At 34.5% G+C, this 26,429-nt stretch overlaps 1 protein-coding gene across 4 annotated transcripts in view; it reads right to left on the bottom strand.

Moving 5' to 3' along the window:
• Positions 1-26,429, bottom strand: part of LOC145259726 (protein virilizer homolog) — a 239,719-nt gene that overhangs the window by 124,119 nt on the left and 89,171 nt on the right. For all 4 annotated transcript variants that reach the window (XM_080117416.1, XM_080117417.1, XM_080117418.1 and 1 more), the window contains exons 5-6: positions 12,201-12,313; positions 1,798-1,884 (exon numbers count right to left, since the gene is read on the bottom strand). In XM_080117416.1, the coding sequence (XP_079973542.1) occupies positions 1,798-1,884; positions 12,201-12,313 (200 nt within the window). The remainder of the gene's footprint in view (positions 1-1,797; positions 1,885-12,200; positions 12,314-26,429) is intronic.

The following is a 26,429-nucleotide window of genomic DNA, read 5'->3' as shown; positions in this document are numbered from 1 at the left end:
ATCCAGCGAAATAGCTACTAAAAAATAAGAAGCGTTTTGGCATAAATAAGTCTTACATTCAAAACATAAAGAGCAGTTGTCTGTGTGTATGTTTGTCTAGCTAGCTAAAACTAAAAAATGACTAAACAAATACCCACAAAGTTGGTATATTTTTAATTTGTGTTACTCTGGATAAATATCTAAAATTTAGAAAAAAAATATTTATTCTTTGACCTAAAACTGTCGCAGTTATAATAAAGGGGGCTAAAAAGAAAATAATTATGGTTCTTAAATCAAGGAGTTAATTCTCTTATGCTGATTTATTTCCCAAGGAATTTGTAAAAAGTTGTCTGTGTGTGTTGAGCGAGAGGAATGGGTTAGGCAGAAGTGAGAAGAAGGAGGGGGGGGGGAAGGGAGAATGATAGAGAGACAAGAATAGAGATAGACATTTTAACTCCAAGCAATGCCAGTTAGCCCTGCTAGTACACTTTTAAGGCAGATTATAACCAACAGTTAGATATTTAAGCAGAAATTTGCTTTTTCTAAAGTAAAAATAAAAATTTTAATTCTATTAGACTTAATTGTAACCATATTCGTTCACTCAACCATAACAGGGGTCTATCCTTGGACCTCTATTATTCCTGATATTCATAAACGACCTCCCTGATAATATTGTTTCGGAGATGGGTATATTTGCCGATGACACCACTCTCTATAACAGATATGAGGGGAAAACAAATGAACACATATCCAAGGAAATGGCAGAAACACTAGAGGATGACCTCCAATCCGTAGTGGAATGGGGACAAAAATGGTTGGTCACATTCAATGCTGCTAAGACTAAGCGTGTTTCCTTCAATAACTACAAGAAACCTTCTCTACCATCAATAGCAATGGCCAAGAACACATTACCTGAAAGTACTTATTTTAAACTCCTCGGCCTAACGTTTACAGGGAATATGAACTGGAATAGATACATTGAGAGCATTGCCAAGGCTGCTGCAAGGAAGGTTGGCTCCCTCTACCGTGCTAGAAAACTACTTACGCCTGACAGTATCCTATACCTCTATAAGGCAACCATTCGCCCATGTATGGAGTACTGTTGTCACATCTGGGCTGGTACATCTGCTTCTTGTCTCTCGCTCCTGGACAGGGTTCAAAAGAGAGTCGCCAACCTGATAGGTCCTGAACTGTCATCTAGGCTTCAGCCTCTGTCCCATCGACGAGATGTTGCATCCCTCTGCCTGTTCTACAAATACTTCAATGGTGAATGCTCTGACGAACTGCAAACACTTGTACCTCCCCGACGTAACTACCCCCGACAAACCCGACAAGCTACTAAGTCTCATCCCTTTACAGTAGAGATCCCTAGGTGCAAGAAAGCCTTTTACTCCAATAGTTTCTTCCCCAGAACTGCGGGTCTTTGGAACTCCCTTCCGGGATTCTGCTTTCCCAACTGCAACGATATGCAGAAGTTCAAGTGTAATGTCAACAAACATCTTTCTACTCATCTCCCTTCATAATGACCCCGCTAATTAAGTAGCCCCCTGCTTCAAAGTGGCACTGTGCCTTGTTTGAGGTGAAAATTGAATAAATAAAAAAATAAAAAAACATATTTCACGTTCACTTTTACTACAAGTTTACAAAATGGTTGCCAAGAAAATTATAAGATATAAATAATAGTATACTTACATTCCATCATCATGCCAGGTTTGGTCATGATCAATCCAGTGGCGTGTGCTGTAGGAGAGTTGTACACACAGACACACACACATGAATGCTACTACTTTATATATAGATAAATAATAATATACTTACATTCCAAGTTTTTCAAAAGTAGCTGCATTTGGTTTTCTGAGGTTGTTGACAAACAACTCAAATTTGAATGAAGAAGGATTTGTGGCCCTATCAAAGAAGAGAAGTTCATTCGTAAGAAATGCATAGAAATGTTAAAGTGATGTGGAAAAAAAAACCACAATAGATTAAAAAAAAAAAAATTTGTTTAAATGCAGTAAATTCGAACAACATTCAAAAAATTAAATCCAACTGGATGTCAAACATTCACCTTCTATCCCAGACATATCAATCAGAGATTTATCAAAGATTCTAATTGCCCTTTTAAGATTTTAACTGCCCCTTTCATTTAGTGCAATTGTTTGTATCTTTCTTGCACTTGGTTCACCGGGTATATTTGCCAAGTAGTTTTAGAAATTCGTTTTCATGAGTCCAGTTGCTTTTATAATTACTGGAATGATGGAGATCTTCTTAGGAGCACAGAGATTTAAATTTCTAGAATGTGCTAGAATGTTACTTATGCCAGAGAGCATCCTGTACCACTACAAGGCCTAAATTTGTTCATATCTAGAGTATTGTTGCCAAATTTGGACTGGTGCATCTGCTACTAGTCTTTCACTCCTAGACAGGTTGACAAAGTTCTTGCAGTTTTTAACTTTTAAATTCCGATGAATATATTTTGGCTCAAACAAAAATTTATTGATCGAAATAAGCACCATTAGAATTAATACATTTTTAACAGTGCAAAACAAGTGTGTTTATGCCAGTAACATAAAAATCTTGCATTTTGATGGCGATGAAGTCGCTGAAGGTGTTTTTGATATCGCTTAGGTTTTTGAAGCATTTCTCATGCAGAAAGTTATCAGATGTTTGAAAAAGTGGTAGTTGGTAGGTAAGAGGTCTGGAGATACAGGCGGATGAGGCAAAGTTTTGTAGCCCAATTGGTTCAACCTCTGCAGAGTTGGTTTATCAATGTGCAGCCAGATATTGCTGTGGAGGAGAATTGGGCCTTTTTTTGTTGACTTATACTGGGTGTTGTTGTTGAAGTTTCTGATGCATTTCATCCATTTGTTGACAGTACTTCTCGACCATAATAAATCACCTGCATCCAAAAAACTAATGGGTGAGACTGGTCGCAGACCACCAAGTAGTCAGCATGACCTTTTCTTGGTGCAACTTTGGCTTTGGGAAATGTCGTGGAGCTTCATCGGCATCTAACCACTGAGCTGAGAGTCACTGGTTGTCGTAAAGACCCCACTTTTCATTGCAAGTCACAACCCGTTCGAGAAACAGGTCGTTCTTGTTGCGTAAAAGAAGGGAAGATAACACTTCATTACGTTGTTTCTTTCAGTTATCGTTCAATTTGTGAGGCACCCATTTATCGAGTTTTTTTGTCTTTCCAATATCTCTCAAGTGGTTGGAAATCACTGTATACATTACGTCTAATTCAGAAGCAAGTTCTCAAACAGTTGTGTGTAGACTGGCTTCGACTAAGGCTCTTAATTGATTGTTGTCAACATCCGATGTCTGACTACTATGCTTATCATCTTTAAGACTTATCGCTGCCACAAACTTTCTAAACCACCATTGTGCTGTGCGTTCAGTAGTGGTTCTTGGACCAAGACCAAAAGCTTTGGTGATATCGCGAGTTGTTTCAGAAGCTTTTCGGACTAGTTTAAATTGAAATAAGAAAATTGTGCAAATTTTCTTATTTTTCATCTTGTATTCAAAGTTCCGAAAAGAGGACTGAATTGTTTTAAAATGATTGCAATTTAAATTAGAGCGAAAAACGCATCTTTAAAATGATACATAAGCAAAGGTATTATAACGAAAACTTATTTGAAAATTCTGCAAGAACTTTCTTCTCAACCAGGTCCCGTACTTTCAACCAAACTCCTATATCTGTCTGATTCCCGAAATGTTGCATCTGTGCTTATTTTACAAGCCTTTGAACCCCCCCCCCTTCGACATAAATACCCCTGACTAGCCCGACAAGAAGCAAAATCCCACCCCTACACTTAGAGATCCATAGATGCTGGAAAATCTTCTACTCAAATTGTTTCTTCCTTCAAACTTCTAGACTTTGAAATTCCCTCCCTGGTCCCTGCTTCCACGACTCTACTAACATGCAGAAATTAAAGTGTAATGTCAACAGACATCTTGCTGCTCAACTTCCTACATAGTATCCCTGCAAATTTTGTCCAAAATAGTAGCCCCTTACATACAAGTGGTGCTGTGTGCCTTGTTCGAGGTGGAAAAGCAAAGGAAAAAAAAAAGAAGAAAAAACTGAATATTCAAACCGAAACAATATTTTTTCAAAATAAAATTGAAATTAGTCATGTAAAATCATTAAAATTGTAATTGTTTTTAGCAAAAAACTCAATTTGCATAAAAATATTGTTGAAAATATAAATTTTAAATATTTAAATGCATTAAATTAAAAAATATTTCGCTGTTTGTTCAGATTAAGGAAAATCGAAAAATCGAATTTCAACTAAAAACAAGGTTACCTACTTACTTGTCATGTCGAAATTAGTAACATATCCGAAATTATGAAAAATGATATAATAGAAAATTAATTCCTAATAAAACCTTCAAGTTTTTAGGGGAGGTAACTGCATGTAGTTAAGGGAGGCAACTGCAGTCATCGCTGAATTGTGAAAGTAAATGTTTTCTGTAATATAGTAATATGTTACTAACTAGCATGGGTACCCTGCATTGCCCGGGTATTTGGAGGTGTATGTTGAGCAAAAAAAAAAAAAGTGGTAGTAGGAAGGTAGGCTTGAACTCGTACCACAAAGGAGGAAAGGAATGGGAAAAATACCTGAAGTCTTTGCTGTTATGACCACCGCCAAACCGGAAGTGACGTAGGTTTTAAGGCTAGACAATCGAAAGGAGAGGATGACTTTCAAAAATATTGGTGAAAAAAGCTGATCTTGTAAAAATCCGTCGCCTCTGCCAAAAGTTTTAGGCAGACATGCAAACATACATACATTTATATATTGGTAACTCAAATTTTCGACGCAAATCGATTAAAAAGCTTGCCCTATCTCCGAATACCCTTTATGTAAAATTTCAAATGTTTAGACCAGAAATTGTCTGAGTAATTTGGTAGAGATTGCAGAGGTCAAATTTTTTAAAAACTTTGACCCCTATTATGACCCTTTAACATTTATTGTTTTGGCTCACAAATCAAGTTATCAAATTAGATCCATGTCCAAGGAACCTTTATCTAAAATTTCAATTGTTTAGACCCAAAATTGGCGGAGGAGTTTGGTAGAGTTCTCAAAGGTCAAATCGTTGAACTTTGACTCCTTAACAGTCAAATTTCTGTCTGAAAACGGATTACAAAGTTTTTCCAAAATCTCCATACCCTGTATATCAAATTTCGAGTCTGTAGACAGAGTTATTGCGTAGGGAAATGTACACAGACAGACACTTTCACTTTTATAGATTGCGACATGACAATTAACTAAATAACATTGGTTTTAAGTAGTGTTGGGACGATTCCTAATTTTTATACGATTCCGATTCCAATTCCAGGAAAATATTGATTAACGATTCCGATACCAAGTACGATTCCGATTCCTAGGGAATTATTGTTTTGAAATATACCAGGTAGTTTTATACTTATGGTCGGTAGTTCCCAAATATGTTCTCTAACTTTGGAAGAGATATTTTATGTCTACACCAGTACACCGTCGTGTTTTGGTTTAAATAAAATTATTATATAATAAACTAAACGGAAAACTTAGCAAAATTTATTTTAGAGAAAATTTATTTTACTTAATTGGAATACAGAAAAAAAACTCAAAGAAAATAGAATTTATCCTTCAGAAAAAAAACAAATAAAATAGAATTTATATAACAGAACAAAAACAAGAAAATTAGAGAATAAATACACACGATTCATTATTTTGGCCCTCATAATTAACAGATTTAATGAATTAAATAAAAAAAATATAGCGGAAGAGAAAGAAAATATATACTAATTAAATATAAAAAAGATAAATATTTAATTTAATAATTTATAAATGAATGTGCGTAATGAAAAAAAAAACAATATACTATGTGACATGGCGCCGTAGATACAAAATAACCTTTCCAAAGTAAACGACCATATATGAGAAATACCATTAATCGAAAGTTTTTGTGTTTTATACCAAAAAGGTAGGTATAGCGAAAAGTTACAATTAAAGGAATTTCAAAAACGATTTTTTGTTTGGCTATTGATAGTTGTATTTGTGACGGCAGTTCTTCAGACCTCCATAATTCACAAGTAGTAGTTAACACCTATTATTTTTTATTACTTTTTCATTGCTTTTACACGTTGTTTCTAACGTGAAGAATAAGTTTAGCCAAACTAATTTTGAAATAGGGTATATCAAAGGAACACATATAAAAATGATACCACTATAAAAAACAAATGAAATACTAGATAAACTTGAGCAAACATAATTACCAAAATTACAGAAAACGATAAAAAAAAAAAATGGTGAAGTTTGTTGAGTGAAATGAATTATTGAAAGAAAATTAATTGAACTAATAGAAATGTTAAATAAAAAAATGTCACATTTCAATATTTTTTTAATAATTAAATTCTCAGGGTTGTCGAAATTAAAAATTAAGTGATTTTTTTTATTAGACTTCTTTCGAAGCTTGTTACCTTGAAAAAATACATTTAAAACCCTGTTTTTTTAAATAAATTGAAAAATAAACGCAATTAAAAAAATTTAATTGATAATTGAAACTTTAAAAACATATTAAACATTGAAAAATTACTTATCTCACAAATTAACGTCCAATAAAGTAGATCCAGTCTTCATACAAGAATTCGGTTATAATAAATACATCTTTCCCAAACTTAAGAATTAAATCTTTTTTTTTTTTTTTTTTTTTTTGAGAGAGAGAGAGAGTGCTTTAAAATCGCCGGGGAGTGCCGCCTAAAATTTTAAAGAAGTAAATTTTAGGAGTTTAGTGCCTTTCAAAGACGATTATCATAATTTATTATCATCATTTAATTTCCTTTTTTTCCTCCCCCCCCCACACCTTTCCACGTGGTTCAGTAGTTAACCAGTGCTCCTGTTGCTGTCAGTCAGCTATCTTTACCTAAGTTTTAATTTCTAGTTAAAAGAATTTTTCATGAATAGAATCAGCATTTTTAAAAATTATTTTTTTAGTTGTATATATTGTATTTACTCTTTGAAGTTAAGGAGGGTTAAAAAAATTGGTGACACCTAGATGGTGACGTAGGCAAAAAAAAAAAAAAAAAAAGAGACACTGCGATTTCGACCCTCATTAATAAAACTGCACTGAGTGACTAGTTGGTAATTTTTTGTTCCTTTTCTTTTTTATTTTGCTTCTCCAATTTATTTGGATGCATCATAGTTAAATGTTTTAACACGTTGGTTGTGGTCATGTTAGATGGTTTTATTCCTCGCAATATTTTAATTTGACAGACTTTGCAAATGGTTTTCAACTCATCAACTTCAAAAGTTTCCATGGAAGACTTTTTTTGAACTTTGGCGTTGTGCGTTCTATCCCAACCATTATCAATGGAGCAGAGGTCATCTAGTCAGCGTCAGACAGGGCCAAACTATTTGCAAAGTACTTTGCAGCTAATTCTACCCTATGCGATGAAGGCCATCAACTCCCCATATTTCCTCCTACAACACAGAACAAGCTAGGTAACATACAAATATCCGTGCATGAGGTCGCCAAGCTAATCAAGAACCTAGATTCTAGTAAGGCAACTGGCCCTGATGGCATCCCAATTATAGTGTTAAAAAAGCTTCAACCAGAACTTGCTCCCATACTTACGAAACTATTTAAGCGCTGCCTTAAGGTGAAGTGCTTTCCGACCCCCTGGAAGACCTTATCAGTTTGCCCTGTGTTTAAGAATTCAGGTGATAAGTCCTCTCCCTCTCAGTACAGACCAATAAGTCTCCTGTGTGTTATGAGTAAGTTGCTGGAATCCATATTAAATAGAGAAATAGTCAACCACCTCAGCAGGAATAACCTTCTTAGTGACACACAATATGGTTTCCACTCTGTAAGATTTACCGCAGATGTGCTGACGGTTATATCCCACAGGATTAGTGAATCTCTTGACAAAGGCTTCCTTTCTAGGGCAATTGCTCTTGACATATCAAAGGCCTTCGACAAGGTATGGCATAAGGGTCTACTTCACAAGATTTCCAGCTACGGTATAACTGGAAATGTGTTCTCTATCATTAAATCATTTCTCTCCGATAGGCTCATAAGAGTAGTGGTAGATGGACAAAAATCGGAGGCCTGCAATATAAATGCTGGAGTCCCTCAGGGGTCAATCCTGGGCCCAACTCTCTTCCTGATCTACATCAATGAACTCTCTAAACACATACTTAAATCATTCGTTGACATCTATGCTGATGACACGACCATCTACGGCAACACATCAAAGGCTGTAAATGACAAAGTTCTCTCGGATTCTCTCTCCTCTGATCTTGAGCGCGTGGTTCAGTGGGGGAAGATGTGGCTGGTTACCTTTAATGCATCCAAAACCAAACTCCTATCCTTACATCATCAACGCTCTGATCCCCATCTCGCATCAATTGTGATGGATGGCTCTCGTCTGGGTGAGGCCCCGTGTTTTGACAAGCTTCTGGGTTTGACCTTTACTCCTGATCTGAAATGGAACATGTACATCAAGTCTGTTGCCAGGGTCGCTGGAAAGATGGTGGGATCCTTCTACCGCTCCAGAAGATATCTCACTACTGATGCAATTCTCTATCTATATAAAAGCCAAGTATGTCCAAGGATGGAATACTGTTGCCATATCTGGGCAGGAGCTGCCAAAAACAGCCTATCATGCCTTGACAGAGTACAAAATAGTCTTCGTGGTTTAGTGGGGGATGCTCTTTTCTCTACCCTGCAACCTCTCTCCCACAGAAGAGACGTTGCGAGCCTATCCTTGTTTGATCATTATTTTCATGGCAGGTGCTCGTCTGAACTCCAATCCCTGGTCCCCCCTCGCCAATCTTTCACGAAAAACACCTGTCTAGCTGAATCCACTGTGAAAAATTTCCCCCACTCTATATCTGTGCCTAAATCAAAACGCGGATTCCATGAACAAAGCTTCTTTCTTAGAACTGCACACCTGTGGAACTCTGTTCTGTCTGCCTGCTTCCCTCCGGACTACAACTTGGATGTCTTCAAGTCCAATGTTAACAAATTCCTAATGAACCGCCCCCCTAATTAAACATTTCATCAAATCTCCACACTAACGTAATGTACTTGCAATAACCCTTATCCCTGAGTGGCTTCCGGGCCTTGATAAGTGGTGATCACTGTGTAAAAAAAAAAAAAAAAAAAAAAAAAAAAAAATGCGCTAAAAAAGACAAAAAGAAAAAAATATAAAGGGTTGGGGCGGTAAATTGTACCAACCGGTAGTTAACAAAAAAAACTTATAGAATTTAATTTTTGAAACCAATGTATAAAAGTTTACATAATGAAATGCAAATATGCATTTTCTTTTGAATTTTTTTTTTTTGGTTGACTGTGTTCAATTCCCACATGGTTGATGCGGTTCAATATTGCTAAACTATAAGTCTTAAGTAAAATTCTATTCATAAATACTTTTTAAAATGAAATTATTTAATTAATCGTAAATATTATTTAGACATAAAAATTAATTGATTACAAAACCTTTTAAAAATATATATATTAATTTCTTTTTCGTTCGGCAAAAAACTGCGCAAAACACTTTTAATTTTCAATTTAAAATTCTAGAAAAAAGATTATATTATTCTGCTTTTAATATAATCAAATTCAGGGTTTTATCTTTCTGGAGAAAAAAATTTAAAAAATGGATTTTATTTCAATGAAATTTAAAAAAAAAACTTGACTGAATTGAATTAATTACCCTTGAATTAACGAAGGGGTTATTTAATAACTTTAGGTTTGGAAGAGATAGGTATGGGGTCGATTTTTTGGAAACATCAAAAGAAGCCGACAACTGTCAAAACTTTGCGAAATAATACAACGTGATCAATTTCATTTTAGAGATATTTCTTTCAAAAGCCTTCTTTTAAAAAAAGAAAAAAAAGTACATTGTTCTATTAAACCGTTTACTGTTTAAATAATTTGACTTTGCTCGTTTTATTTTAAGAAAATATAAGTTGAAAAAGCATTTTCATTCAGTATTAGAAGATTTGTCAGTAAAAAAAAACAATCGCCAAAAAGATAAGCGGTTTTTTTTTTTACTCGCAATGTAGAGCCCTGCATACTTCTTTTCAAGTTAACTCTTTTGTAGTTTTGATTACAATAGATCTGAATGAATGAACCTTGTAAGGGAGGGGCACTAAGCATTGCCCTGTTAATAATGAATTTCTTTGGTTTCTTTTTATAACATGCTACATTTCTCTCTTGCGGTTAGAAATATCAGGAATTTTTTTTCTTTTTTTCAACATCAGACTAAAAGAATCGTAATGAAGGAATCGGAAAATTAAGGTATTTTTTAACGATGCGATTCCGATTCCGATACCTCCCAAAATACACGATTCTTACGATTAACGATTCCGATTAATCGTCCCACCACTAGTTTTAAGTGAAATTCAGGAGCGAGTGAGTGAGTGAATGTGTTTGTTTAACAGCATTTCAACCTCTAAAGGTCATTTAATGCCAAAAAAGTTTTGTTGATATAATAGGTTTTCAGTTTCTTGTAAAAATATTTTAAGTTTCTTAAAAAGTTTATCTTTTGAAGCAAGATGCTTCAAGGGCCATGATACATGATATAGGATAGAGAGTCTGTATATATTATGAATTTTTGTTTGTTGATGTCTGATGTGTTTGAGAGCTATTTTGATGGCCTGCAGCTCGGCTGTATATATTAAAGCCTCGTTGGGCAGTCATATTTGATATTGGTTTATCAGGAATTTGTTTATGTTAGACTTTAAGACATCCAAGTTGTAGTCAGGTGGGAAACAGGCAGACGGAACAGAGTTTCACAGGCGTGCACTTTTAAGAAAGAAGCTTTGTTTGTGGAATCTACGTTTTGGTACAGATAAAGAGTGGGGAAAATTTATTATTAGTTATTTACATGAAGTTCTCTAATGCAAAAAAACTGGTCAACTACTTACAGCTTTCATTTATTTTGTCTTTAGTTCCAGCCATGTGCGATTTCAAGGCACTTTCACTTATTCTGATCAAAATGCCTTTTTTTATATACACAACAATATGCTTGTCGACAATCATATTTACATTCACTGTGTTCATTTTTACTTTTAAATGTTGAATTTTCAGTACTGTAGATACAAGTGTTATGTCCCTTTAGCACAAAACTACCTGATGTTGTTATATGAAAAATATCAGACAATTTCCTGTAAAGGGAAATAACTCTTATATCTACAATAATATGCTGCAATTTCAGAACAATGTATTTCGATTTCATTTTTTAAATTTTTTTTTTATTACATTTTCACCCCAAACAAGGCAAATTGCCACTTTGGTGTAGGGGGCTACTATCAGGGGAAACAACTACTGGGGTACTATGTAGGGATTTGGGCAGCAAGATGTCGGTTCAGGTTACACTTGAACTTCTGCACGTCAGTACTGTTGGGGAAGCAGGGACCTGGAATGGAATTCCAAAGTCTAGCGGTTCTGGGGAAGAAACTATTGGAGTAGAAAGAATGGAATTTTTATTAACACTTAAGGTAATCAAATAGAATTTATTTCGATTTTATTTTCAATACTTAAAAATTATTTTAATGGTATTTTTATTAATACTTAAAAGGTAATTTAATAGTATTTATTTTGATTTTATTTTTAATATATTTCAACAAATTTTTACTAGACATAATGAATATGATTTTCAAGGCCTTTTCAGGACATTTTCCATATTTTCAAGGATTTTTCATGGTAATAAGAGAAATAAGGCCTTTTCAAAGTAAAAGTCAAAATTTAAGGACTTTTCAAGCCCTTAACGAAACCTATCTTTACATTTGATATTGTATTTTGGTACTCCAACCATTTTGGAGATAACCATGCATTCTGTCTTAACATAAAGTTGCAGCCTTTCTCACTTTCATTTGTCATTGTTGTCAGTATTCGTTGCAATTTGTCTCCAGAGTCTGCGATGAGGACAGTGTTATCCACATATCTTAAATTGTGGATGTTATGACTGCCTACACTATCACCTTTTTGAGTTTCAATTTTGCATAAACTCATTTCACTGTGAATGTTGAAGAGGTCAGGTGAGAAAACATATCCTTGCCTCACTACTCTGCAGATTTGTCTGGAGCTGCTGCAATCATTATCACCGTTGATATAAAACATACACACAAAAAAAAAAAAAAAAATTAATATTTTTGACTACAAAAAAATGTACAGAAAAAAAAGTAAAAAAGTCTTTGTAAAATTTAATCATGCCAAAAATTGATTTCACATACCCAAGTCTTGTACCGCCAGGCACTTCAGCTTGAACTTTGGTTCCGAGAGGAACAATATGGACCTCATGAATGACTGCAGGCCGTGGAAATTTTACCAAGTCCAAATTGAGCTCCTTCAAATAAAAAAAAAAATAAATAAATAAAAAAAAAGAAACATATATAAGTTATATATATATATCTTTGGTGCTTATTTAGAATTACACTTATTTTAAAAAACAAAAATGCAGAAAAATCTTTATGATGTATGTACTCGTCACGGAACGAAGATGCCATATTCCAAAAATCACATTAAAAAAAATACTGCTTGATCAATTTAACTATCAAAATCAAAATTTATGATTTTTTGTGATTAAAAAGTTTAATTATTTTAAATACAAAAATAATCTTCGTAGCCGAACTGAATTGTCGCTCTTAAATTTTAAAACAAAATGACCCCCACCCCACCCTGTGTCGTTTCTTCATAAAATTTGATTTTTTCAGTTGAAAAAAAAAATTCTTAAATTCGTAATTCTATGGATAATATGCCAAAAAGCTTTAACGAAGCAATGAATTCAGAACATTGTCAGCAATGGAAAATAGCAATAAAAAACGAAATAGATGCTTTAACAGAAAATAATACTTATTTGGTAGGATAGGCATGTTATTTCTTCAAGATGGGTCTTTACAAAAAGGACTACAACATCAGGTGTTGCACAGTACAAGGCTAGATTTGTTGCTAAAGGATACTCTCAAATTTACGATATAGAATTTTTTTTTTTTTTATATTTCCACCAACTACAAACCTAACGACAATCAGAATTTTATTGCAAATCGCAATATAACTTTAACATCCATCAAACGGACGCAAAAAATGCATATTTAAATGCCCTAATAAACTGTGAAATTTATATTACCCCTTCAAATGGATTCATAATGAAAAATATAAGTTGCATGTGGAGGCTTAACAAATCATTATACGGTCTGAGCGAGAGTGGAATACAGTATTTCATGATTATATGATTGAGCAACAATTCAAACAATGCTCAGTAGACCCCTGTTTGTATACCCAAAACAAAGGCAATAAATTACTGATTTTAGTTTTATGGGTTGATGACATTTTAATTGCATCAAATTGTGACAATATTAAGAACAGATTAAATAAAAAAATCCAAAATGACCGATTTTTGTAACATATGGTTTCTGGGCATACAATTTACTCATGAAAAAGGAATTATTAAAATGAATCAATCGAGGTACATTGATAAAATCCTATTAAAGTTTAGAATGCAAGAAACAACGCTCTAAACTAGTTGAAAATGATATCAATAAAAATACAGACACAGAATCTGAAATAATTAACAATAAACTATACTGAGAAATAATACAGGACTCTACATTGCGAGTGAAACAGTCGCATTTTCAAGTGATTTTTTAAAGTGTCGACTAGAAATAATGAAACGCTTATCTTTTGACGATTGTATTTCTTTCACTTACACTCTTGCAAAGGTCACGATTGAGTGAAAAATGTCTTTTCAACTTTTATTTTTTCATAAAACAAACAAAGTTAAATTATTTAAACAATAAAAGTTTAATAGGATATAGTTTTTTTTTTAACAAAGGCTGTTTAAAAAAAAAAAAACGCCTGAAGAAATAAGAATGTTTATACCTTCAAATATCAACATAAAATTTGTTGTATATTTAGATGGTTGGTTGGTTGGTTGGTTGATTTTGTTTTACAGCATATCAACCCTTTTCAGGTTATTTAATGCTAAATCCAAAGATCAAATCGGTTTCTATTCAACCCATAGTTGGGACCCTAACAGGTACTACCACTTGGGGTCAGAGTGGACCTGGGAGCAATGGCAATTAAAGGGTGGCTCCACACTCCCCAAAGCCCGCAATCTGGGGCCTCACCACTGGATATAGTTTAAGGTCATATCCAGGACCTGTATATTTAGAATTACACTTATTTAAAAAAAAATACAGAAAAATCTTTATTATGTACATACTCGTCATAAAACAAGATGTCATATTCCAAAAATCAAATGAGTTTGGCTAGTAACTTTTCTATTTGGCTAGTAAACGAAAATATTTAGTTGTTAAAGGTCAACTAAAGAGAAATTTGTCCATAGATCCCTATAATAGGAAGTCTTATGTACTTAATGACTGCTTCAAGACCTGACATATGTTATATAGTAAGAAAACTATCACATAAATTATCAAGGCCGACAATGAAGAATTTAAACAGAGCTAAACAAGTCACTCATTATTTAAGAGAACTAAGTAACAGCATTTAGTATTTAGAAAATCAACAAGTCTCCTAAAATTAGAAGGGTTTTCAGATTCAGATTGAGGAAACGAAGATTGAGAAAGTATATCTGGATATTCTTTCAGACTATCAAAAAGTGGGCCTATTATTTCATGTCTCACAAAAACTTTTGACAGAGGCGACGGATTTTCATGAGATTGGTATCATTTTGAAGCACGGCCCTTCGGATGACAAATATGAAAAAAATTGGCCAAAAACATTAATTCCTTCACCTTCAACTGAGCACTTTTGTACAGGGAGAGTCATTTTTTTTTTTTTTTGCTGACATTTTTTGCAAGTCATTAAAAGCTTGCATAAACAACGTTACATAAACGGCGTTATTTTGACCGCCCGTGACGTCACAACCACGGTAGGAACATAGGTAAGACAGTTTGTTTTTTGTTTTTCACCTCTTTATCCTATGGCGTGTTATAGGTTCGAGCCTGCTTACTACTCCTACATTTTTTTTTGGGGGGGGGGGCTCGCAATTTTCCATTTTTTTAATTTTTTACTCAACCAACAAACACCCTTACACACACCTCCACTTTCTTTTCTGCCTTCGCGTCACGGGTTCGAGCCTGCTTGCCTACAACTTTTTTTTTTTTTTTTTGCTCACCACACACCTCCAAACACCTGGGCAATGCCAGGCATCCACACTAGTAACTTATATAAAGGAAAGATGAATGACTTGCATCAATATTATTTTCAATACATTAAAACAGGAGAGAGGAATGGGCTGGGCTGGGTTGGGCAGACTACTGTTCTCATCTTGGATATTATTTTCCCATTGTTTCGGCCAATGTCACCTCTGACCTTCTCCAGGTGCATCTTGTGGAACTCAAGAACCTTTATGTTAAGCTATAGACTGAATGGAATTTAGAATGTAGCACTTTATTTAATCCATGAGGGTAGCTGCATGGTAATATGCAATAATGCATATGGCAATAAGCTGTTAGACTACACATCTAAAACAAGAATAGGCTCTTAAAATTCATACTAGAATTGTCTGCAAAGACCTGTGGCATAATGGAATAAGTGCTAAGTAGTTCTAAGTTATCTATATATATAAAAGCAAAAATGTGTGTATGTATGTGTGTATGTTTGTGTGTCTGCTAAAAACTTTCGACAGACACGACGAAAATTCATAAACTCAGTATCATATTGAAGCTCCATCCTTCGTTCGAAAAATATCGAAAAATTGGCCAAAAACGTTCATTTTTTCACCCCGAAATCGACAATTTTCGACAGGGGGGGGGGGGGTCATTAAAAGTGGTCCTCTCGTGACGATGACCGGTTCTACGCATGCGTCAGATGACGTCATGACCTGATTTACTTTAAATAGTTGAAAAACTGACTAAATTTCATGTACGTCGCGTTAGCTCAGTTGATTAGCGCGTTGGTTCATTATCTAAACGTTTTGGGTTCGAATAGTAGTGTGAGATGTCTTTTTTTTTTTTCAATTTTTTAAATTTAAATATTGAACCAGTGTTATTTAAGCCATTTTTCACGTAACGATCGTTTTTCTGTTTTTTTTTTTTTTTTTTTTTTTACTTCACTTATCCACCCCCGACCACACACCCAAAAACACCCGGGTACCCACCGATTTTTTAAATTTTAATATCGAAACAGGCTTATTTAAGCCATTTTTCATGTGTTCGTTTTTCTGTTTTCATCGTTCGTTTGCCTTACGTTAGTTTTTTTTTTTCAATGTTTTGATTACCCCCCCCCGCTTAAGTTTTAATGTTGTTTTCTTTTTTTACTTCGCTTATAACAAACAAACCTGGTCATTGACGTCGTCGTCGTAACGCTCGACGACTTCCGTGCGCGCACCTGTCAATTTGGTTCTTACTTAAATAAATTCAAACATCTTTCAGTAACTCATTCTGGCTGGCCGATTTTATTTTCAAACTTCGCTTCAGGGTTCGATCCTACCCCCCCCCCCGGTTTCTTTTATATTTAACACCACACACACCTCCAAACACCCGGGCAACGCCGGGTACCCCCGCTAGTCTATAATATGAATCTCATGTGTCTGTTTGTATGTATGCATGTTTGTATGCCTTGCAAAAATTTTCGACAGAGGTGACAGATCCTGACAAATTGGTATCATTTTGAAGCTCGATGTCTCGGATGACAAATATGAAAAAATTGGCCATAAACATTAATTCCTTCGCCCTAAACTCGACCGTTTTGTACAAGGAGGGGTCGATTTTTTTCACCGACATTTTAGCAAATCATTGTCAGCGTTGCATTGACTTCAGTTAATTTCAACGCTTTTGACTTCCTGTCATGTCATGGAGACATCAGCTAAGACGTCAAAGTTTCTTTCACTTTCTTTTCCGCCTTCGTGTCACGAGTTCGAGCCTGCCTGTCTACTACCACTTTTTTTTTTTTTTTTTTTTTTTTAAACATCTCTCTTCACCCTGGTTGCCTATTGTTGCTTTGATTCCCTCCTCACCCCACTACCATTTTTTTGTTAACACTTCTCTCCACATTCACGGGTTCTGAGCCTGTCTGCCTACTACCACTTTTTTTTTTTTTCTGCTCAACACACATCTTCAAACACCCAGGCAAAGCTGGGCACCCAGGCTAGTCAGTTCTATGTGACAGTCTTTAGAGGTTGAACATTCAATTCTCAACGCAGGGCAATAATAAAAAAAACAATTACAAATTACTTAAGACTTCTACCTGGTCATGATGAAAACAAGTTACCCCCTGCATATTAAATAAGGGGATACATCCGAAATTTTGTCCAGATTCTCAAGTTCAACAAAATGCATCTGAAGAAGATCGGAGGTTACATCAGCCGAAACGTTGTGAGACAGGAACAGTAGTCCGAATAATCCAAGTAACTTGTCAAGTATTCAATCCAAAATCATTAATTTTGAAATAAAATAAATAAAATAAATAAAATAGTAACAAGTTTTTTTTTTTGTTATTGTGGTGTTTTATGAACGGACTTCAAAATGTACCGAGATTCAAAGATTTTATGACTATTGAGAAATCAATGCTGAAAACTGATCTGCTTAAAGATAATATGGTATGTTTTTGTATTTTTGTAATATTTGGATTCTTCGGACGATTGTTCTCATCTTTAGTGTTATTTTCAGAATGGTTTGGTTGATGTAACCTACAACTTTCTCCAGGTGTGTTTTGTTGAATTCTGGAATTTCTCTGTCCAGTCTGGGAATCGGCACAGAATTTTTTAACAAAACTCTTTATTTAAATCACTGGGACAGCATGATCTCATTCTATGAACCATGACTGGGTAAAAGTTTTAAGTAATTCGCAATTAATGACTGAACCTTCAACCCCCAAAAGAGTAACTTTTACAACTGAATTTTACCAAGTACTCTATCCACTAGGCCACGGGTCCTTACGGACAATTCTAGTATGAATTTTAGGAGAGAATCTGTTGTTTTGGATATAGATTCTTACTACTTATCATTATACATCATTATTTATTAGTACGTATCATCACTAGGGAACCGGCTGTTGTATTTGGTATGAACAAAAATGGACAACCGAAAGAAGGTCTTGTCGGTTTTGTTATTTAACTTTAATTTTTCAAGATAATCACAATACAAATCAGTAAATATGAACTCACTGTTTGATGTAACCGGGGATGGTGGAGATTTGATATTTCAAGATAAACTCTCTTTTTCAAAAGAAAAGAGACTAAACAATGTCCCTAAAATAAAGGGAAAACATTGAAATATTGTAAGACGGAAATGGATGTTGGAACGGGACCACTGTAAAGCAGAAAAGGGCTTATGCATGGGTTTCTACATTTATATTAATATAGACATTTTCATTTATTTATTTATTTATTCATATGTTTAATTTGATCTTTTTTTTTGTTAATTTTTTTTTTATTATAAGACCTTTCATTTGTCCATTTTTGTTCATATGTCACACTAATATAACAGCCAGTTCCCTACACTGCTATAGCCTTCTTATACTCTTCCGTATCTACTTACCAGCAATGCTTCAAGCAAACTACCATTCTCTTATATATATCATTCATATCTGATCTACCTCTCCATTCCATGTTTAAAAAGGATGTGTCCTCTATAGTATCAGACCTGACCGAATGGTTAATTGTAGGCATAGACCGATTCATACCATCCAAAAAATTCCAACAAAAACCTAACAGTCAGCCATGGTTCTCCCCAGAATGTGCTGCTGCCATCGCGCACAGAAATCACTTTTTCCATATCTACCAACATAATAGATGTATTGAGACTAACGCTGCTTTCAGGACTGTCAGCAACCACTGTAAAAGAGTAATAAAAAATGCAAGAGAGCTATATGCTCAGTCCGTTAAATCCAAAGTAGCTGAGCAGCGGCTTGGTTTCCACCAGTTTTGGCAAATAGCAAAAAAGGATTGTGAACAGAAGCGTGCGTTCTATCTCAACTATCATCAATGGACAGGAGATCATCTCGTCAGCATCAAACATGGCCAAACTATTTGCCAAGAACTTTGCAGCTAATTCTACCCTATGCAACAAAGGCCATCAACTCCCCGTAATTCCTCCTATAGCAGACAACACGCTATGCAACATACAAATATCGGTGCATGAGGTTGCCAAGCTAATCAAGAACCTTGATTCCAGTAAAGCAACTGGCCCTGATGGCATTCAAATTATAGTGTTGAAAAAGCTTCCACCAGAACTTGCCCCTATACTTAAAAAACTGTTTAAGCATTGCCTTAAGAAATGCTTTCCAACACCCTGGAAAACCTCATCAGTATGCCCTGTATTTAAGAATTCAGGTGATAAGTCATCTCCCTCTCAGTATAGACCAATAAGTCTTCTGTGTGTCATGAGTAAGCTGCTGGAATCCATATTAAATAGAGAAGTAGTCAACCACCTCAGCAGAAATAACCTTCTTAGAAACATGCAGTATGGTTTCCGTTCTGCTAGATCTACAGCAGATGTGCTAACGGTTATATCTCATAGAATTAGTGAATCTCTCGACAAAGGCTTCCTTTCTAGGGCAATTGCTCTTGACATATCAAAGGCCTTCGATAAGGTATGGCATAAGGGCCTACTTCACAAGATTTCCAGCTACAGTATAACTGGAAATGTTTTCTCAATTATTAAATCATTTCTCTCTGATAGGCTCAGAAGAGTAGTGGTTGATGGGCAGAAATCAGAGGCCCACAGTATTAATGCTGGAGTCCCTCAGGGGTCCATCCTAAGCCCAACTCTCTTCCTGATCTACATCAATGATCTTCCAAAACACATACTTAAATCATTTGTTGACATCTATGCTGATGACACGACCATCTATGGCAACGCATCAAAGGCTGTAAATGACAAAGTTCTCTCTGATTCTCTCTCCTCTGATCTTGAGCGCGTGATACACTACATATTGGTGAATATAGAATGGTTCATACATTTAATAAGGGTGTACAGACAATTAGTTGGGGGATAGAGGGGACTCTCTATACAAAGTAAAATCCAAGGAAATCCCGTAATTGGAAGAAGATGGTCCATAATAATCCAAAGGCAGAAATCCATGGAATAATTCACAAAAATGTGTACAAGGAAAAAAGAAAAGATTCCAATAATATTAATAAAAGAAAAATAAGATATACTTTCGAGACATAAATATAAATAAGAAAGATCTTGGATTTTACTTGTACAAATGGAAATTCTTTTAACTTTCTTGAAGTTTTACATTTGGATTTTACCGTCACTGGATTTTTTATCTTCCATTCATGTGTAATCACCTTTTTCTTCACCATATTCCCTCTGCTTCACTTTTTTTGTTTTCAAGTAAGATCTTTGACTTACTTGTTTCATCAAATACTTCTGCATGCAAAATCCGATCCCGCATTTTGCTAATTCCTACCCTCTGATGAGAAGGAAAGTATTTCTTTGAAACTCCGCGGATTAAGGACTATCCATTTATCTAGTGTTTCCTTTTCAGATCAAATATGTTTTTAACTCATTTCAAAGTGTTTTTAACATATTTTATTAACTGTTTGCTCATATTATAAGCTCTATTTCCTATTTGGTTTTATCGAGCTTTTACATCTGGCTGAGATAATTTTATAAATATTAATTCTTTAATATTTATAATATACTTTAATTTTACCATCTTGGATCATTTTGGTAAATTTAATTGTAATTTTTATTTTATATATATATATGTGTGTGTGTGTGTATATGAAAATATGATTTTTTTTCAATCATATTTCACCTTTTATTTATACCAGGGGTTCTCAACCGGGGTTCACATGGACCCTGGAGATCCACAGGCAAAACATAAAATACAATGCAAGATATTGGTAAAGAATTATTATCACTCTCATTTAGATTGTTATTACTTATCATTATTATTATAGTTGTTGTCGAATACTTTATTTGCATTAAATTAGTTTTCATTTAAAAATAAAGCTTAATTATATATTATTTCTTTGATTATTAAAACCTCAAAATTTATATGAGTGAAAAATAGAAGATTGTCTTATGACCAATAGTTATGAAGGGGTCCACCAAGATAAAAAGAAGGGAAAAGGGGTCCATGAGTAAAAAAAGGTTGAGAACCACTGATTTATACGAATCCTTTAATTTATCAAGCTCAATGTAATTCATCATCATCATCATCATCATCGTCGTCGTCGTCGTCTCAGTGCTTTATCCTTTGGTACAGGACTTTCCACCTTGGCCCCTAACTTGCTTGCGCAGTTTAGGTGTTGTATCTGTTGTGCATCAGATAAACACTCTCTGAACTTCCAATGCTCATGTCCAGTGGAGCAAACCCACGACTGTCAGCAGAGGAGGCCGCAGCTTCTGTCCGAAAGTAATCTCAGTAAGGTAGACAGTAGCCCTATCTGCTACTACACCTTTTCTTTCTGGATGAGGTTCCGTAGCCTTTTAAGGAAAACTGCAAGGCAGCAGTAGGATTTGATGTCAGAGTTTCCATCTCTTAGCCTTTTGCTATCATAAAGCCCACAAGGCAGTTGTGTTTGATTTTGGGAGTGGTTCCCCTAGTCTTCGCCCAACCAAGGCAGTAGGGTAGGGGTTGGTAGTGTGCCAAGGTGTGTCCACATATCGGTGACCCATAACGCACTACCTCTGGGGTCCCCTACTACTCCGAGATCTCCTACAAGTTTAACCTGGGGTCACAAGGCACCCAGTTACCATGTGTGGCCAATCTATGTAATTACAAAGCATCTAACAAACAAATGACAAAAGCCTATATTCCAAATTTCAAGATTTTGTCGATCTTACAATTTATTATTGTATGTCAACGTATTTAAAGGAATAAATTTTATGACAGACAATATCTTGAAATTTGGAATATAACCCTTTGTCATTTATTTGTTATATATTATTTGTAGTCATCGACAGAGTCCTGTTTCGTTGTATCATAACTCATCAGTACCGCTAGACTAGCACCTCTCCCAAGCTGAGGATTGAACCTAGAACCATCGCGTTGACAGTCCGCAGTTCTAACGATCAACTCACGGGAGCGGCGCCCATAAATAATCTCGCCAAATATCTATTTAAACAAAAATTTGTCCACCACTTTTACACTGCTCTAACCGCTTGTTTATAAACAAAGAGCGAGCGTCGCATTTTTCAGCCAATTAAGTAGCGGGTGAGATTACTTACGACAGTGCTCGACCCAAACAGGGAGGCTTAAAATATTTATAGTCATCGACATACAGTCCTGTTTTGTTGTATCACAACTCATCAGTGCCGCTAGACTAGCACCTCTCCCAAGCCGAGGATTGAACCTAGAACCATCGCGTTGACAGCCAGCAGTTCTACCAATTGCCCCATATATATTTTTATTGTTTGAAAGCACATTATCCAAATGTACCAGATCCTAAGATTTTATGACTTTGTTACATGATAGCATGAACGTAAACTCATAACGCAATCATAAAAATTTTATCAGACACTGTGACGAGATATACCCACTGCTCCAGCTAAAATCGTCTAAATTCGTTAAGGACTATAAATATGGAGTCTGCTATTTAGGTATATAATAAAAATACACAGTTGCTTTTCAATTTATTACTATTTAACTGTTGGCCGACAAGCACGTTGTATCGATCTATGAGCTATTAACAAAATTACAAACAAAGACAGAAAGTTCACTATTAAAAAAATATATTTAATCTGACTTTTATAATTACAGATGGTCGATATAATAAACTGTTTTTCTATATCTCCCTTAAATACTGACCCAGTTTTAGCAAAAAAAAAAAAATAGACGGTGACAATGGGTCTATATGCCAAAATCATCTTCGTCCATGAAGGACTATAAATATGAAGTATGCTATTCAGATATATAATAAAAATACACAGTTGCTTTCCAATTTATTACTGCTTAACGGACGACGAGCATATTGCATTGATCTACACGCTATTAACAAAATTACAGAAAGTTCACTTTTAACAAAAAAAACTTATGAAGTTTCTGAATTTTTGAGATGAGGATTGGTTATTTGTTCTGATCTTGAGTGTGATTTTCACAACGTGTGTATCTTGTCGAACTTGGAATTTGGACAGAATTTGGAGCGGAACCCTTTATTTACTTCATGGAGGTAGCGTGCTCTGGTTTCGTCAGCCATGACTGGATAGAGGTCCTAAGTAATTTTTTTTTTTTTTTTTTTTTTTTTTTTTACACAGTGATCACCACTTATCAAGGCCCGGAAGCCACTCAGGGATAAGGGTTATTGCAAGTACATTACGTTAGTGTGGAGATTTGATGAAGTGTTTAATTAAGGGGGCGGTTCATTAGGAATTTGTTAACATTGGACTTGAACACATCCAAGTTGTAGTCCGGAGGGAAGCAGGCAGACGGAACAGAGTTCCACAGGCGTGCAGTTCTAAGAAAGAAGCTTTGTTCATGGAATCCGCGTTTTGATTTAGGCACAGATATAGAGTGGGGGAAATTTTTCACAGTGGATTCAGCTAGACGGGTGTTTTTCGTGAAAGATTGGCGAGGGGGGACCAGAGATTGGAGTTCAGACGAGCACCTGCCATGGAAATAACGATAAAACAAGGATAGGCTCGCAACGTCTCTTCTGTGGGAGAGAGGTTGCAGGGTAGAGAAAAGGGCATCCCCTACTAAGCCACGAATTTGCAAATATATGTTTTCGGTCGCCCACACTGAGGATTGAACCTTCAACCTTCAGGAGAATATCACTTTTACAACTGATTTTTCCAAGTACTCTAACCACTGTGCAAGGATAGTAGTCTGATGAATAATTATACAAAAAAAAAAAAAATTAACCAGACTTTTATGATTACAGATGGTCAATATAACAATTCATTTTTCTGTATCTCTCTTAAACACTGACCCAGTCTTATATGTAAAAAAAAAAAAGACAGTGACAATGAGGATATATGCAAAGAATTTAAAACAAATAAGTTTGTGTTACAAAAATAAATTTGATACAATTGTTTGTTTTGCAAATATCAAAGTGACCACATTTAAATTTTTTAGATATGATGAAAATAAAATTTTGCTTTGAGATACGAGATATCTACGAAAATGTATCGTAATATTTGTTAAAGCAATAATACAAAACAAGATTAAACAAGTCGAGCAGACGGTTCCCCTCCACGAGCGAAAGATTTACTTCACCAGTGCAAATTTTTTTAAAAAATCCAAGACATGGTTATTGAAAAAAAGTGTGAACAAATGAACAGATGAACAATTTGGGGGCAGTTTTACCCCTATAATGCCCCCCTGGGAATGAGGGGGGTGGGGCAACTAGAGTTATCCTGAAAAATTTGTTCTGGCAAAAATTTACTTTCACCATGACTAATGTTTGTGCAAAATTTCAAATAAAAAATCCAAGGTGTGGTTATTGAGAACGGTGCCATCAAATGAATGATTTAGGGGGCAATTTTACTCCTATTTTTTTGCTCAACATACACATCCAAACACCCAGGCAACGCCAGGCTGAAATGCTAGTATATATATAAAAAGATCTAATTTTATGTGTATTTCAAAAAACAAAGGGAAGATAACTAAAAAATAATTCAAGCTTGCCAGATTTATGCCGTAATGTCTACGAATTCCCATTAACCGCTTAAAAATGATTTTCTTTATAAAAAGTAATTCTCAATCAATTTACATGATTTTTGGAATATGATATTTTCGTTTCATCATGGTACACACACCGTACAAATTTTTCTTTTTGTTTTTGATATAGGAGAAATTCTGGACAAGTACCAAACAGATTTGTCTCCCTTACAAGTAAAATATTATTTCTTTTTCCGTTAACATTGGAAAAATGCAAAAACAAACAAAAATTAAATACAAAACTACTTCATCATATCCCAGGAAATGCCAGGTACAACTAGTATAATAAGTTTCGAAAATATATATGGCAATTAAGCTACACAGAATTTTCTGCATTTCATCCTCGTGTAATAGCTTGACGAATACTCACGAGGATGAAAATCAGAAAATTCTGTGTAGCTTAATTGCTATATATATTTTTCATCCTAGTGAGGATTCATCAGGCTATTGCATGAGGATGGAATGCAGAAAATTCAATGTAGCTTAATTGTCATATATATTTTTGAAAACTTACGTATCGAGAACAGTCAAAGTAAATACTGAAAATATTTACAAATGATAATATATAAAATTTTATGTGGATACATAAAATATCAACATAAAATTTTATATTTTATGTTGATACATAAAATAATAATAAATATATATATATTTAATATAAAAAATAATATATATATATATATATATATATATATATATATATTATTACTATTTTATGTATCCACATAAAATTTTATATATTATCATTGTATGTAAATGTATGTATTTAATAATTATTATAGTAAAAAATAATGTCAGCCCCTTTAAGAAACTTGTTTCTTATTGTTGAGCACTTTCAACTCTTTGGTAGAGTTTTCAAAGGTAAAATCGTTGAATTCTGACCCCTAAAAGCCAAATCTCACTACCCTGTCTATCAAATTTCGAGTCTGTAGACTGAAAATTGACAGAGTTAATTTGTAGGGGAATGTACACAGCCAGACACTTCCTCATATATATATATATATATATATATATATATATATATATATATATATATATATATACAGATAACATATATACATACGTATATCTATACTGTTATATCTCTGAATATCTTTATGTAAAATTTCAAATTTTTAGAATAGAAATTGTCTGAGTAATTTGGTAGAGACCGCAGAGGTCAATTTTTTAAAAACTTTGACCCCTATTATGACCCCCCTTAACATTTATTGTTTTGGGCTCAAATCAAGTTATTAAGTTAGATCCATGTCCAAGAAACCTATATCTAAAATTGCAAGTGATTATACAAAAATTTGGCGGTGGAGTTTGGTAGAGTTTTCAAAGGTAAAATCGTTGAATTCTGACCCCTAACAGCCAAATCTCACTACCATGTCTATCAAATTTCGAGTCTGTAGACTGAAAATTGACAGAGTTAATTTGTAGGGAATGTACACAGGCAGACACAGACATACAGACACTTCCTCATATATATATATATATATATAAAACATATATACATACGTATGTCTATAATGTTATATATAAAGTATATACATACGTTTATATATAACGTTTAATATACATATATATAACGTATTTCATCTTAATATATATATAAACACTAGTGTCTGTAGGTATTTAATAATTATTATAGTAAATAATGTTAGCTCCTTAAAAAAACTTGTTTCCTATTTATTTATTGAGATTGTTGGACTGACTTCCTCATCTTGGTTGTTATGGTCACAACGTTTCGGCCGTTTTGCCCTCCGGCCTTCATCAGATGTTTTGTATTGAACTGGGTTCGAGACTCCTAACAAACGGTTTCTCAGTTCGATAAAAAACACCTGATGAAGGCCGGAGGGCAAAACGACCGAAACGTTGTGACTATAACAACCAAGATGAGG

This window comes from Euprymna scolopes, chromosome 35 (genome assembly GCF_053919585.1).
Source record: "Euprymna scolopes isolate OS-2025 chromosome 35, ASM5391958v1, whole genome shotgun sequence".
NCBI lineage: Eukaryota > Metazoa > Mollusca > Cephalopoda > Sepiida > Sepiolidae > Euprymna > Euprymna scolopes.
This window is presented reverse-complemented; position numbering and strand designations above follow the sequence as displayed.